The sequence below is a fragment of the Silurus aristotelis genome, assembly GCF_946808225.1.
Source record: "Silurus aristotelis genome assembly, chromosome: 23".
In the NCBI taxonomy this organism is placed as follows: domain Eukaryota; kingdom Metazoa; phylum Chordata; class Actinopteri; order Siluriformes; family Siluridae; genus Silurus; species Silurus aristotelis.
The window spans coordinates 6,390,580-6,405,445 of NC_139596.1; the positions used below are offsets into that span (position 1 = coordinate 6,390,580).

A 14,866-nucleotide genomic window follows, 5' to 3' on the forward strand; every position below is an offset into this window, starting at 1 on the left:
CAACCTATAAATTATCTAAACATTAGGTTTATTATTTAAATGTGCACGATAATTAATTGCATCTACTCATTGGAGCTGTAGAACTTTTAAATCTTAAACTATTGATATCACCCAAATGAGGATGGGTTCCCTTTTTGAGTCTGGTTCCCTTTAATGTTTCTTCCTCATAACATCTATGGGAGTTTTTTCTTGCCACAGTCGACATGGCTGCTCCTCAGGGATAAAACCACATTGGCCACCTTCCTTCAATTGAACAAATTCAATTTGTTTTTGAGATTTCAATTAAACCTGTATATTTCAAGTGACCACTCAAAAGACTAATAACTATTCAAACTTAATTATAAATGTTGCCTTTTTGTTTGCCTGTGCAGAGCGCTACAGGGTTTTAGTGGGTGGTGTGTCAGTAATAATGGTCAGTGGGGAAACAAAATGCTCCATGTATAGTTAAATGGACTAAATGATGGACTAAATAATTAGAATCAATAATAATTACTCAAGGAATCATTTCAGCCCTACATAGAATATAGATTAACATGGCAGAGGTAGAGCTGCACCTTCCTGGAGATAGACCAGGAAAGGAACGTCTGGTTTTATTAAATTTTTTTTCGCACTACAAAGGCCTGTTTGTGAAAGTGCCATGCAGAAGGCACTTAAGTGAATGTAGGTGGTCCATTTACTTTATAAACCTCAAAGTATACAAGATGTGACCTCTCAATTGATATAATATACTAAATTCTTTATAGATGCATCTCATCTCCGTTTTTTGAAATGTATCTCGGACTTTTTTTTGCATCTCTTTGAGTTTGTCCATGTGGAACATTTAACTTTTTTTTAGCATTGGACAAGCCACATGGATTGGTGGCGGTCAATATCACGGATACTACAGCACTGTTGCACTGGCAGCCGACTATTGCCACAGTCGATGGATACGTGATCACCTACAGCGCAGAAACAAGTAACTGAGATTTTTTTTTTTTTTTTATCACACACAAATCATGAGCTAATTACCATGCTCTTTGTCAATAATTGAATAAGATATATTGTCTAGCAGAGGTAAACAAATTTTTAAAAAATGTATTTGCTACCATACCAAGAAAATAAAAGCATGAATATGCTGCATTTAAGTCTAAAAATAATAGCCAACATATTCTAATAATCTAAAGCAAGCTAGTTAAGTAGAATAGGTAATGCAAAAGAAAACAAATAAATGTATAAAACATACACTAGAGTTTTTACTATAAGTTTTAGTGTTCTGTCCTTGCATTTCACGTTTGAATTATCTTTATATTTGTGTTTGTACAGTATGTTATAATTACAGTTTTAACTATTTTTAGTTTTGCTCAATTGTGTGTTATGTGTTGCTACATACTGTACTTGTGTGGTTATCCAGCTATTGTGTGTAGTGCAGCAGGTTGTGGAAGGTAGAAAACAAATCATACACAGCGTCATACATTTTTTTGCTAATGCTTTTTGTTTGTATTTATTTTGTTTTTTTAGTGCCCCCAATAACAGAACGAGTTTCTGGAAACACTGTAGAGTTTGAGATGAGCTCGCTCTACCCTGGCACTGAGTACACTGTCAAAGTCTACGCAGTGAGGGAAGCAGCCAAGAGTGCTGCCATGACTACCCAGTTTACTACTGGTAAAAACACACACACAAACACACACACACACACACACACACACACACACACACACACACACACACACACACACACACACACTTCAAGAGTTAATAAAATTGATCTGGACCTTATAAGGTCTTAAAATTAGGTAAACCTTATAACCCTACACAACCTTATAAAAACAACACATGATGTACCATGTGTGGTAAAAAAAAAAAAACTTTCATAGGATTTAAGAGGCTAAGTAGCAGCATGGTGCTGCTATTTAAAAGCCCTTCATTAATTGATCATCAGCAGTGTGACTACCTCTATAAATATTTCAGCGGTTTTCTGGTCTGGAGCATTCAGGTGTGTGTTGACACCAGTGGGAGGTCTTCTCTGCTGGCATAAACTCTATCAGAATCACTCTCTTATGTTTTGATATTTTTTCCATGAATATGTTACATTTCTATAATTGTCCAGTCTCTACATTTCATTGTGTTTTTCTTAGGTGCAGTGAATGTTTTTGTTGGAGTCTCTATTCAATTAGATTTTAGCAGTCACATCATGTATTGGATATCTGTAAGCAATGCAGGCTTAGTGGCATTTTCACATCCTTTGATTGGATGGTCACTCGCAACCTGCATCTGACGCAAACTGTCCAAGCTAAATATTTTAGCTATATATAATATAAGCTATATATTTGTGTGGATTTAATAGCTTAAGTTTTTAAAAAAAATTTCATTTCACATTGACTGACAGTGGAGAAGAAATTTGATTGTAGATATATTTACAAGGACCTAAAAAATAAAAACTGGACTAAAAAAAAAATGCAGTAATTTTTCGAGGTTAATATTGATGCTTCTGCTAAAGATGATGTATGAAGACTTGTTTATTGTGTTCATTGGGTCTCTGCCTTTGACTCTGTTACACGTTTTTCTATAGTATTGATGGTTTCTATAGCTGTGGCGACATAATGATGGCATTAAGAAGTGGATTTATTCAGGTAGGACACCACTGAAGGCCTAGAGTTAAAATGCACGACCCACCACCGATTAACACAAAGTGGGAAAGACATCAGCAATGATCTTAGAGAAGCATTTGTTACTGCCAATCAATCTGGAAAAGGTTATAGCGCCGTTTTGAAAAAATCAAACATTCTACAGTATTTACAGGTAGGAAACATTCAAGATAGTTGCCAATCTTTATAGAAGTAGATGTCCCGGCAAATTCATATTATAGTCCTGCCTCCTCCAGAGGTTTTTGGATTTGCAGTGAAAATGCTTTTTAACTATTGTGTGTCATGAATCAGTATTAGAAGGTGTTTATTGATAAAGACTTCAGTGAACTTTGTAAGTCGCTCTGAATAAGAGCGTCTGTCAAATGCTGTAAATGTAAATTCACCCCGGGGTCAGACTGTGCAATGCTCAGATAAATTGCAAAAACTTGATAGTTCACAGTTACCATTGTTCAATGTGAAAGTTAATGACATTAAAAAAAGAGTGAAAAAGTATGGCTTGTTTGGAAGAGTTGCCAGGAGAAAGCCTCTTCTCTCCTAAAAAAGAACATGGCAGCACAGATTTGGTTTGCAAAGTTTCATCTGAGCAAATCACTCTTTGGACAAAAAAGACCAAATGAAGCTGTTTTGATAATTCACAGCACAATATTTGGCAAAAACCAAACATAGCAGTACAAACACTTCATAACTTGGCACAATGGTAAAGATGACTTGGGACACCAAAGGACCTTTGGAAGTTGCAGTCATTGAGTTGACAATGAACTCTATACACCTGTAAAAATCTTCAACAGAATGACTGAAAAAGAACAGAATCAAGGTGTTGAAATCACCCAGTCATAGTCCAGGCCTCAACCCGACTGACCAACAGTGATTAAAGAGACTGATAAAGTCATACAGACCATGATTACTACAAGGTGTTGATGCAAAAGGTGGCTCTACACTTATAAGGTATACTTAGTTTTTCCACATAAGGTTTCTGAATTTTTGCTTGATTTAAAAAAAAGAAAAATTAAATAAAGATGGTGTAATATGTCAAATAGGTTTTTACCTAATTCTGATAAAGAGTATATGATTTTTATTATGTCCTGATATTTAAAACCACAGAATATAAACAGGGGGTTTATTTTATCACAACTGTATACACCGGCCAGGCATAACATTGACATTTTAACATTATGACCAGTGAGTGTAGACCAATTATCTCTTCATTATGGCACCTGTAAGTGGTTGGGATATAGTAAGCAGTAAATGAACATTTCGTCCTCAAAGTTGTTGTGTTAGAAGCAGGAAAAATTTACATGCTTAAGGATTTAAGCGAGTTTGAAAAGTGCCAAATTGTGATGGCTAGATGAATGGATCAGAGCATCTCCAAAACTGCAGCTCTTGTGGGATGTTCCTGGACTGCAGTGGTCAGTATCTATCAAAAGTGGTCCAAGAAAGGAAGAGTGGTGAACCGGCGACAGGGTCATGGGCTCATTGATGCACGTGGGGAGTGAAGCCCGGTCCGTGTGGTCTGATCCAACAGACGAGCAACTGGATCTCAAATTGCTAAAGAAGTTAATGGTGTTGATGCTCAATGGGTCAGAACTGTTTTGGCAGCAAAAGGGGGACCAACACAATATTAGGCAGGTGGTCATAATGTTATGCCTGATTGGTGGCAATAAAGTTATGCCTGGGCAGTGTATAAACTCAGAATCATTTATATATATATATATATATATATATATATATATATATATATATATATATATATATATATATATATATATATATATATATATATACATACATACACGTATATATTTTATTATTATTTTTTTCTTTATGTTTATGGCATGGTTTTAAGCAAATGGCTTTAACCAGACTATATTACAATTTATCTCATTTATAAAGCTAAGCAGTTAGGGGGTTGAGGGCCTTGCTATACGGCTCAGCATTCGCAGCTTGGTTACGCTGGGATTTTAACTCATGACCTTCGAATTAGAAGACCAAAGCCACTGCAAGCATTATACTCTGTTACATTATAACTATACATTGTAACTAAAAAGGCTACCTGCTTTTTATTTTTATACATCATAAAGCATGCTACTTCGTAACTAATATAAATTATTGTTTCTTCAGTTCCACAACTGAAAAGCATACAGTATGTGTTGAAGCATGTAAATCTTAATCTGGTTGATGGTACTGAAGTTTTAAAGTAATGTATCCCCTTTTCTGCAGATATTGATTCCCCTGAGGATCTGGAAGCCACCAACATTCAGACAGAGACTGCCACACTGACATGGAAGGCACCACAAGCAAAAATCAGTGGTTACCTGCTCACCTATGAGTCTGCTGATGGCACAGTCAGGGTCAGTGCAGCACATGTGACAAAATGCCCTTTAATTATTGATGTTTGTGATACTATGGTGCATATGATGCTTGCATATTTTCCATGACCAAACATTAAGAATTTAGATAAATATAATGGACAAAAGGTAGTGGACACCTGACCATAAAAATTGTATGTGCCTTTGATCATCCCATTCCACATTTAATTCCCATTTGCTGTTTAAGCCTTATTGAACATGTTCTACTAGATTTTGAAGTGTGCATCACAGAAACACACGGACATTTATTTTGTCCATATGCAGCAAACTGGGTGAAGTTACAGTATGTAGATATACTTTAATCAAACAAATATATACAAATGTTATACTAGGGTTACTAACCCTAACCCTAACCCTAACCCTAACCCTATTTTCATAAAAAAATTATCCCTTAGCATGAATTTCAGCTTTACACTCATGACATCTGGGCAGTTTAGTTTTTCCAAACATTCAACTGAAATACTTGTGAAACTTGCCAAAGGTGTTCTTTACTAGTTAAAGTTTTCTTTATGTTCAATAGGATTTAGGTGTGGTGACTGGGCAGGCCATTCCATTATAGATAACACTCCAGTCGAAAGTTTGCTCTCTGAATAATGCATGCATAGCGTGAATATATGCAATGGTAGCATTTTTGAGTCCGTATTCGTTTCACCCGGAATAAGTCTCCAACCTTCCCTTCTCCAAAACAACCTCAAATCATTACGCTTCAACCTCCATGTTTGATTTTAAGTGTGAAGCAGTCTGCTAACATCTTTTCTTACATAACATGTTCACCAAATTTGCACTCATCAGTCCACAGAACTTTCTTTCAGTCATTCACTGTTCAATTCTTGTGTGTTTTTGCCTTTTAGCCTAGTACATAGCCTGGTTGCATATAACTAAAATGAATATCCATGTGTATCCTCTTTTGACAGGCACTGTATGTTATATACTTTTTTAAAGAAAAATACAAATACAAATGTGTGAGGAAAGGGGAAATAAGCTTTAAAAAAGAAAGAACGAAAGATATATATATATATATATATATATATATATATATATATATATATATATATATATATATATATATATATATATATATATATATATATATATACAATTTGTTTCAGTATGCAGATAAGTAGACAAGTACAGATACTGAATGGCTTTCTTAAACATTAAAAACAAGATAGAGAATGAACCTTAAGGCCAAATAAAGAAAACAGGCAAGGGTCAGAGCATATAGTACAATACAGTATAGTACTTTGCATTGAGAGTCCTTTAAAACCTTAATGATCCTGTGAAAGCAACTGAATCCAAGTGTGTGTGTGTGTGTGTGTGTGTGTGTGTGTGTGTGTGTGTGTGTGTGTGTGTGTGTGTGTGTGTGTGTGAGAGAGAGAGAGAGAGAGAGAGAGAGAGAGAGAGAGAGAGAGAGAGAGAGAGAGAGAGAGAGAGAGAGAGAGAGAGAGATTAGAGGCTGTAGTCTGCCATTAAGGTTACACCTTGTCACTGGAAGTCAATGATGTCAATCTATGTTATAAGAAAATTGTAGTAAAGTCAGCATTGTCTCAGAGCATTGTCTTTCAAATTATACTGTGATAATAGTTACTTCTTGACACTGACTGGTCTGCGTTGTTTCAGGAGGTCATCTTAAGCCCCACTTCCACATCATACAACATGAACCAGCTAAGCGCCTCCACTGAGTATACAGTGTACCTGAAGGCCATCTCGGGCCCCCTGAGGAGCCACATCATCTCCTCTGTTTTTACAACCAGTGAGTCCACACATGTCAAAGAGTTAAGCATCATAGATCTTTATAGAAATACTGTGTTTCTCATCAGCTTTGTGGGTTGCTAGATCAGAAGTGCATTATTTTAAAATGAAAGCATTTGCAAAGACATGCATGCACCTGTGTTTCATAAATTTAACACGAGAGTAACATGGATCCTCAAACCTTTTTGCTGTCAGTGATCCTTTTTTCGAAAAAATATATTTTTTAAATGAACATAAAATAAATGCAAACATTAGATTCATAATTTAAATGAGTAGATCAATGGGATATCTATTTATTGAAGCTATAGAGCTTTTTTGTTCTTGAACCTTTCATCATAAGAACACATTTGGTCAGACTTGTTTTTGAGGATTGGTTTAAAACTAGTTAATTAAAGTAATTATTATTGATAATAGCTATAAAAACTTAATCATAAATATCAAAAATTTGACAGTAGTTGATTGTGATTAAAATAAAAGCCATGGGACTTTTGGTTATTTTTTCAAACCCCTGACCTTACATTGAGTATCACTGCTTTATCTATCATAAATTGTATGAATACTACCAATACCTCTAATGAATGAAATTAATATTATTTGTTAGATATATAATTTCTCTTTTTTAGGAGGTCATACAGTAGCTAGTAGGATGTGTGTGCTATTTTGGCCATGACTTTTGCAACCCTCCTTTGCATTTTGTTTGTGTATGTGGCACAGTTGGAGTTCTCTACAGACATCCGAAAGACTGCTCCCAAGCTCTGCTGAATGGAGACACCACCTCAGGCCTTTACACAATTTACCTGCGTGGTGATGAGAACCAGCCCTTGCAAGTCTACTGTGACATGACAACAGACGGAGGCGGCTGGATTGTACGTAATCAATTACCCTCCATTTATTATGTATGGAATAAACCACAATGAGGCATACTGTTACAGAAAAAATTATCAATGACACTTCCACATGATGCAGACCAATAGGTAGTGGAGTTGCTCTGATACTATATCACAGCAGTATATTTTAATGATAATATTTTGTATTAGTTAGGAACTAATGTTTCATTAATGTTAGAAAACTGGTCCATTAACTAATGAACAACTTTCTATTTTTAGCTCATTAGGAAAAAAATTAATGTCTTTCACATTACAGAGAAATTGGAAAAATTCAAAGCTCTGAACTCAAAGGTTTTCCATGTTGGAAAGGAAGCATTGAAACTGGAGACTCCTATCATTCATCTTCTTACAGAAAACTTTACAGATGAAATGGTGCATCTACTAAAAACAATAATATATGTAAACATAAAACTGATCTGCTATCCAATCAGCACTATCAAAAATGAGCTAATGTGTTGATCATGGTGACCAATCAGATTAGAGAATGTAACAGCACCCTGGTATAAAGCTCCACACTATGAGACAACACTGAGGGATCGCCTATGCAAATTTGTTCCCAGTCAGTTCCTGTGTTAATTCTGCGTAATTTGCTTACTTGTACTTGCCATATAGGTGGAATGTAAATCTTGGTAAATTATGCTAATTATAGTAGTGTGGGTTTAACATGCTATTTGCCTGCAGGTGTTCGTCAGGAGGCAGAGTGGTAAACTGGACTTCTTCCGTAACTGGAGGAACTACACTGCAGGATTTGGAGACATGAATGACGAATTCTGGCTTGGTATGGATCGTGGGAAAACATCTGTGCCTAATAAATACATTATTATACTGTAAATTCTTCAAATGTGTACTGGGAACTAAAGCCTGAGGAATTTACTGCAAAGTAATATAACAAAAGTTTCTCCTTATTATTAATATTACTGTATCGCTCTCTTTGTGTCTAGGTCTCTCGAACCTGCATAAGATCACCTCCCTCAGTCAATACGAGTTGCGAGTGGATCTCAGAGATAAGGGCGAGCAGGCATACGCTCAGTATGACAAGTTTGCTGTGTCTGAGCCACGCGGTCGCTATAAGGTGCATGTAGGAGGCTATAGTGGCACAGCAGGTAATAAAGCCTCTGCCCAAAAAAACATTTTATCATAGTAAAAATCTAAGCACCATCATCATCATTCTTAGGTTTACTGTTATTGATAAATTCATAAGCCTTTAGTCCATTTTTCCCTTTTGTTCTGACTGTATGTAATACACAGTATGGATACTTTTTATATATTATCCTGTGTCCTGTTTTTTTTAATCACTTCCTGAAAGGACCGAAAAAGCATTATAGACTTCCTGTGTGCTAAATATAAATCCATTCGCATTATTATAATAAATCTTCCCTAATCCTCTTTTCTCATTTCTAGGCGATTCGATGACATACCACAACGGTCGTCCTTTCTCAACTTATGACAACGATAATGACATAGCTGTCACCAACTGTGCCCTTTCATACAAGGGAGCTTTCTGGTATAAGAACTGCCACCGGGTCAACATCATGGGACGATATGGGGACAACAGTCACAGCAAAGTATGGCCCCTTTTAAAGGACTTTTCTTTAAAAACAATATATATGTAATAAAACAAAATAAGTTTTTATTTACAAGTATTTAAAAGTAGTGTTGATTAATACTCCTATATGAGCACTGACATTAAAAAGTTATGGCCCATACACCATGTTCTAGCTCTATATTCATACATCATTATAACCTCTAATAATTACCTATATAGTTTTGTAAACCCAAAAGCTTTATAACTATATGTCACTGAAATATCACTATTAAGCTCTTATAGCTTATATATATATATATATATATATATATATATATATATATATATATATATATATATATATATATATATATATATATGGGAGGTGGTATCTCAGTGGTTAAGGCTCTGGGTTTCTAAACAAATGTTCAGGGGATCAAGCCCCTGAATTCCCAAGCTGCCACTCTTGGGGCCCCTGAGCTAGGCCCTTAAACATCTATGCTCCAGGAGCACTGTAACATGCCTGACACCAGCTTACTACATTGCTGGGATATGCATAGAAATAACAATTTCCCTGTGGGATCGATTAATAAATTAAAATTTACATATATACTGTATGTACTCCTTTGGTCTCCTTTAACTATCTTTTATCTCTAGGGTGTAAACTGGTTCCACTGGAAGGGTCATGAACACTCCATTGAGTTTGCCGAAATGAAGATCAGACCATCCAACTTCAGAAACTTTGAGGGAAGAAGAAAACGGTCGTAAAACATTACTAAAACAACGCCGTCTTTTATGACATTCTGCCCTTACTGCATCAGTCCAACCTTTTCAGCCACCAAAGCAGAAGCTTAGCCGTATCTCCCCCTTCTCTCCCTCTCTCTTTCTCTGTCTCTCGCTCTGTCTTTCTCTTTCTCATTTAATAAGCCAGTTATAATTGCCATCTATAAATCCTTGTTCCAGGTTGAAGTTCTCCATTGATCTTGCGTGGCGCCATTAGCTTAAGTACTGGTCCACAGCTTCACTCACACACAGTCTATACATGAGAGGTTTACTCTCTCTTCCTTTCTCTTTCTCTCACACCCACACATGCATACACACCAAAGACTACAATTTGGAGTCACTGTATAACAAATCTTTCAGAAAGCACAATGGGAGGGGTGGCTTTGAAAAGCTTTTCAATTTACAAAATTTAATTATCTCTCTCTAAACCCCATCTGGCCATGGTAATTCAATCATTCCAAGGGTAGAATGTGTGTGTGCGCGTGTGTGCGCGTGTGTGCGCGTGTGTGTGTGCGTGTGTGTGTGCGTGTGTGTGCGCGTGTGTGCGCGTGTGTGTGTGTGTGCATCTTCACTGTTTTAAGCTCACGTGTTAATTGTCATCCATCCAGTGGAGAAGTTAAAACCCATCTTGTGAATATTAGCCTCGGTGTGACACATTATTTTATCCCTGTCCTTCCACCACCATTCCAACTGACCATACAGGAACAACAGCAGTATGTGTCACGTTTCACTGCAACGGACATACTGTACACGAGTCTCAGCATTCAGACCTAACGACACCAATCCATTATCCACATCGTCCATCCACAGTGCGGTGTGTGTGTTCGTTTTAAGAACCTATTGCATGCTACATTCAAATTACTGGTGCTGAATCTCTTTACTTGATCACCAAGGGTTCATTTCACAGTGGTGATTTTGCAGTGTACTGCCATTGGGACACACAACAACAGCACGTGTTTCATGTGATTTTTTTAGCAACCACATCTGCTCCGAAGTAAAGGCAGGACCTATATCAGTGCGTCACTGATGTAAGCGAGTTCACCCAGGCCAATTATGAGTAATGATAAAGAATGAGAGTCATAAGGTTAATGTTGTGCAGCGGATAAAGACTTAAGAAAGGCCATTTCATTTTCTTAATCAACATTGTACATTTATATAAAAAAGGTATTGTACACAAAATTAATTAATATACAGAGTCTTTTTGTCCCCCCCCTGCCCAACATTCCTCCATTCCTCCTTCCCTCTTTTCCTCCCTGACACCTTTCCTGCAATAGACTAAACCACTGTCCTTATTAAATACCTGTGTAAATTAAAGTCTCTTGTTTGGTATTTGAATATGATTGTTTTTTTTTCTTTATTTTTTAATTGGGTGAACAACAGGTGTTTCTCTGTAACCCATATTACAATAAAATGGATTTTGTTTTAAAGAAAATAGTATGACAGTGATTATTCAACCTTGTTGCTTGGTTTTTGTCAACATGCAAAGCCTGCATACAAAGTATAAGGCCAGACAAACGGATACTGTTTAAAATTGGTATTTTTCAGGGATATAAAAGTAAACGAAACACCACCACAATGTTTTCTCCATTTCTCCCAATTTCTCATGTTACCTGCTACCTGTATACTTGATGATGTGTATATGTAAACAGTGCAGTGACTAAACCATAAAATAAAAGCTATTCATATTTCTGTATACAGTGTTTGTAATTTAACTATATTTTGACGTAGGGAGTCTGAGAGCATATTTTAGTCAACGGTTTAAATATCATCTAAAGTTCGAAGTAGCAACAAACTTAAAGTTACAATTAGTTAAATATCTAGCTAAAATAACTTGAATAGCTCTGTGGTAGGAGAGGGATCTGCCCCTCTGACATTACTAAAAATAGAGACATCTGCAATCTGTTAAAATCCCATCAATGCACCTTAATCTACAGTCTCTTAGGTGGTCCACAATGACCAAATACTTTTATTTTCTTCTTTTAATTAATATAACAACTCGCTTTTACACCATACTGTATGTACAGTTATGTACATTCATTTCTGTCTATCTATCTATCTATCTATCTATCTATCTATCTATCTATCTATCTATCTATCTATCTATCTGTCTGTCTGTCTGTCTGTCTGTCTGTCTGTCTGTCTTTCTTTGTCTCTCTTTTTATCTAAATATAGAGTACAGCCAAGAGTTTGGTGAGAACTATTTTTACTGTAAACTAATCCCCACCCCAGGAGGTGGGGCATATACACTACTGAGAGCATTACATTTTTTAAATACAGGACGAATGATCAAGAATCTCATTTTCCTGATTGATGAATTCTAATATCTAAAAAGTGATTTTCCTTCTCATATAAATAAATATGATCATAAACAGTTTCATGCCATCAAAGGTTAAACACAAACCACTCAGTTTGATTACCGGGCCACCTAAAGCTCACATGGATGATCAGACCTGGTTTGCCATATTGAGTGCGGTGTGGCCAAACGGGTCAGAGAAGGTGGCAACCAATTGACGTTTATTTTGAAGGTAAGTCCCGCCTACCTGTGGAGAAAAAAAAAAGTACAAAGTCAGAAGACCTGCTGTTGAGACATGGATCAGAGAATAGCTCGTAAATACTCTCTCTCTCTATGCACGCTTGGGGCGGAAGGGTTAATAAGAAAATTCAGAGCGCAAGCGGCGGCTTAGAAAAGGTTGATTGCCTATTCATGGTAAGTAAATGTTAGGGGAAGGCTTTGAAAGTGAGCTACAAAGCCGCACCCTGAGCTGTTTATAGACTAAGAATAAACAGAAAGAGGGATTGTTGTGTGCAAGCAGCTGATGTTAGAGAACCGCATGCAGTGGTGTCCGCCAAACGTCAAACGGAAGATCAGCTGCTTACTACAGTATGAAACACGGACTATTTCTGTACGCGCTACTAAACATCTGGGAAAGCAGGCAAAAAAAGTGAGTTAATATGAGCTTTGGGAAGTGTGTAGAAAGTCTTTTCAGCCACGCGCGTGCTGTTAACAGCTGGACGAGTTCGGTCCGAAATGCTGTCAAAGTCTCTGCGGTCCCGGCTGCCGAAAGTCCTCTTCCTGGCTGTGCTTATTGCTCTGTCACTGTATGTTTTTGAAAAATGGACATCCACTTTACCATCTATACCGTCTCATCCTCAACCATCCGAGGTTTACAGGCTCATCTCTCCGTCAAGTTATAAATATCTCCTCAACCAGCCTGACTTGTGCAAAAACAGGAAACCTTTTCTGGTCCTCTTGATCCCTGTGACAGGTTATGACTCTGAATCCCGGGATGCCATCAGAAAAACGTGGGGTCAAGAGAACCTGATCCCAGACTTTGACATTGCCAGGCTGTTCTTCATCGGACAATTGAAGGAACGCGACCTGAAGGTTGAGGAGGACCTTCTAAAAGAGAGTACGGCATACGGAGACATCATACAAATGGACTTCCTGGACACTTATCACAATCTCACTATCAAAACTATGATGATCATGAACTGGATGGCCAGCTACTGCCGCTCTGCACGTTATGCAATGAAGATCGATGCAGACATCTTTCTGAACGTGCCTTATCTTGTAAAGTACCTCCAAAGCAAGGCTGAGCACAACTTTATCACAGGGTCAGTCATCACAGATGGCCGGCCTCGCAGGGACCCGAACAGCAAGTGGTTCCTTTCTAAGCAGCTGTACTCTGAGAACTTGTTTCCACCTTACGTGTCTGGTGCTGGATATGTGTTTTCAGCAGATCTGGCCAAGAAGATCTCGATGGCCTCCAAGTTTGTGCGTCCAATCCCAATGGAGGACGTGTATGTGGGTTTGTGCTTGCATTTCCTAAACATCCGCCCTCAGTTTGCATGGAAGGTGTGGCCTTACAGGAACCTGTTTGAGGTCCGCCGCTTGGATTATGACCGATGCGTCTTTGCAAAGCGCATCATAGTTACAGGTTTTACTTCCACACAGCTTGTAAACATGTGGACTGATCTCAAGAATGCTGCATTTTCATGCTGATGATTCAGCACCTCTGCTGATGCACTGAAATGTTTAACCAAAGTCAATGGAAAGGGTCCCATATAAACAGTGGCCTTTATCAAAGACATACACTCCTTGACAAAAATTGGCCAAGCCTAAAATGTTTTTGGTCAGGAATTAGACAAATACAATTTAGGGATTGCATTTAAAATTGAGTACAGTATGTTTACTGTTTAAGCATTGTGTGTAAAATTGCAGACAGCTTTTTACAAAAAGAAGTCGGAATTGTTCCTACTAAAATTTAGGATGTGTTGAATTTTACATCAAACATTTTTTTTTTGCATCATTATTATGCTTTAACACACAACAAGCCTTTTTCCAAAACAGGACCCAACCAAGCTTTTAGGCCTATTATAAAGAAGCATTTTAGGCCTGGTTAGGGTTTCTTTTTGTCCAGGAGTGTTGACCTTAGCACTGCAACGTCATGGAGATCTGCCTTGCTCTTAATAGAATATCAGGATAAATTATTAATCACTGTCAAATGTTGCTCTTTATGAGCGATGCACTTTTTTGTGCCTTATTACATATAAAAAACTGCACTGTATGTTTTTGTTTATATTTTTGCTTATTACTATGAATAATAAACATTTTTATTTATTCTGTATTGTTTTGAAAGTCTGTCCATAAGATAAATGTGTAGTATTTTTATTGTTGTCTGTACATTTGAGTCAACAACAGCTGGAACCAAATTTCATGTGTGTGCAAACACACTTGTCTGATTCTGATGTACAATATTACAATTGTCTAACAGATGAGGGCGCTCTTTTTCTTAAATTTCCCAATGGTGTGTATGATTTCATTAACTCTGAAATGCAGTTATGTTTTAAATTCATTTCAAATGTTTTAAAGAAAACAGTAATGCTAGAGAAATAAGCATCGTTATTACATAAAATGATTACCTAAAA

At 37.0% G+C, this 14,866-nt stretch overlaps 2 protein-coding genes across 3 annotated transcripts in view; both read left to right on the top strand.

Annotated features, from left to right (window-relative positions):
• The window catches only part of tncb (tenascin Cb), a 48,383-nt gene extending 37,014 nt beyond the window's left edge, over window positions 1–11,369 (top strand). For both annotated transcript variants that reach the window (XM_083526785.1, XM_083526784.1), the window contains 9 exons: window positions 836–955; window positions 1,498–1,641; window positions 4,842–4,972; window positions 6,611–6,743; window positions 7,457–7,608; window positions 8,311–8,407; window positions 8,571–8,732; window positions 9,031–9,194; window positions 9,812–11,369. In XM_083526785.1, coding sequence (XP_083382911.1) covers window positions 836–955; window positions 1,498–1,641; window positions 4,842–4,972; window positions 6,611–6,743; window positions 7,457–7,608; window positions 8,311–8,407; window positions 8,571–8,732; window positions 9,031–9,194; window positions 9,812–9,922 — 1,214 coding nt within the window. In that variant the 3' untranslated portion in view covers window positions 9,923–11,369. The remainder of the gene's footprint in view (window positions 1–835; window positions 956–1,497; window positions 1,642–4,841; window positions 4,973–6,610; window positions 6,744–7,456; window positions 7,609–8,310; window positions 8,408–8,570; window positions 8,733–9,030; window positions 9,195–9,811) is intronic.
• Window positions 11,370–12,493: 1,124 nt separating this feature from the next.
• b3galt8 (beta-1,3-galactosyltransferase 8) lies at window positions 12,494–14,866 on the top strand. The gene has a single exon (XM_083526752.1). It carries the CDS (start codon window positions 12,966–12,968, stop codon window positions 13,938–13,940), a length of 975 nt encoding a protein of 324 aa, XP_083382878.1. The 5' UTR covers window positions 12,494–12,965; the 3' UTR covers window positions 13,941–14,866.

Excerpts from the sequence above, each read along its gene's own strand:
- b3galt8 (XM_083526752.1), top strand. The coding sequence starts at position 12,966 with ATGCTGTCAAAGTCTCTGCGGTCCCGGCTGCCGAAAGTCCTCTTCCTG.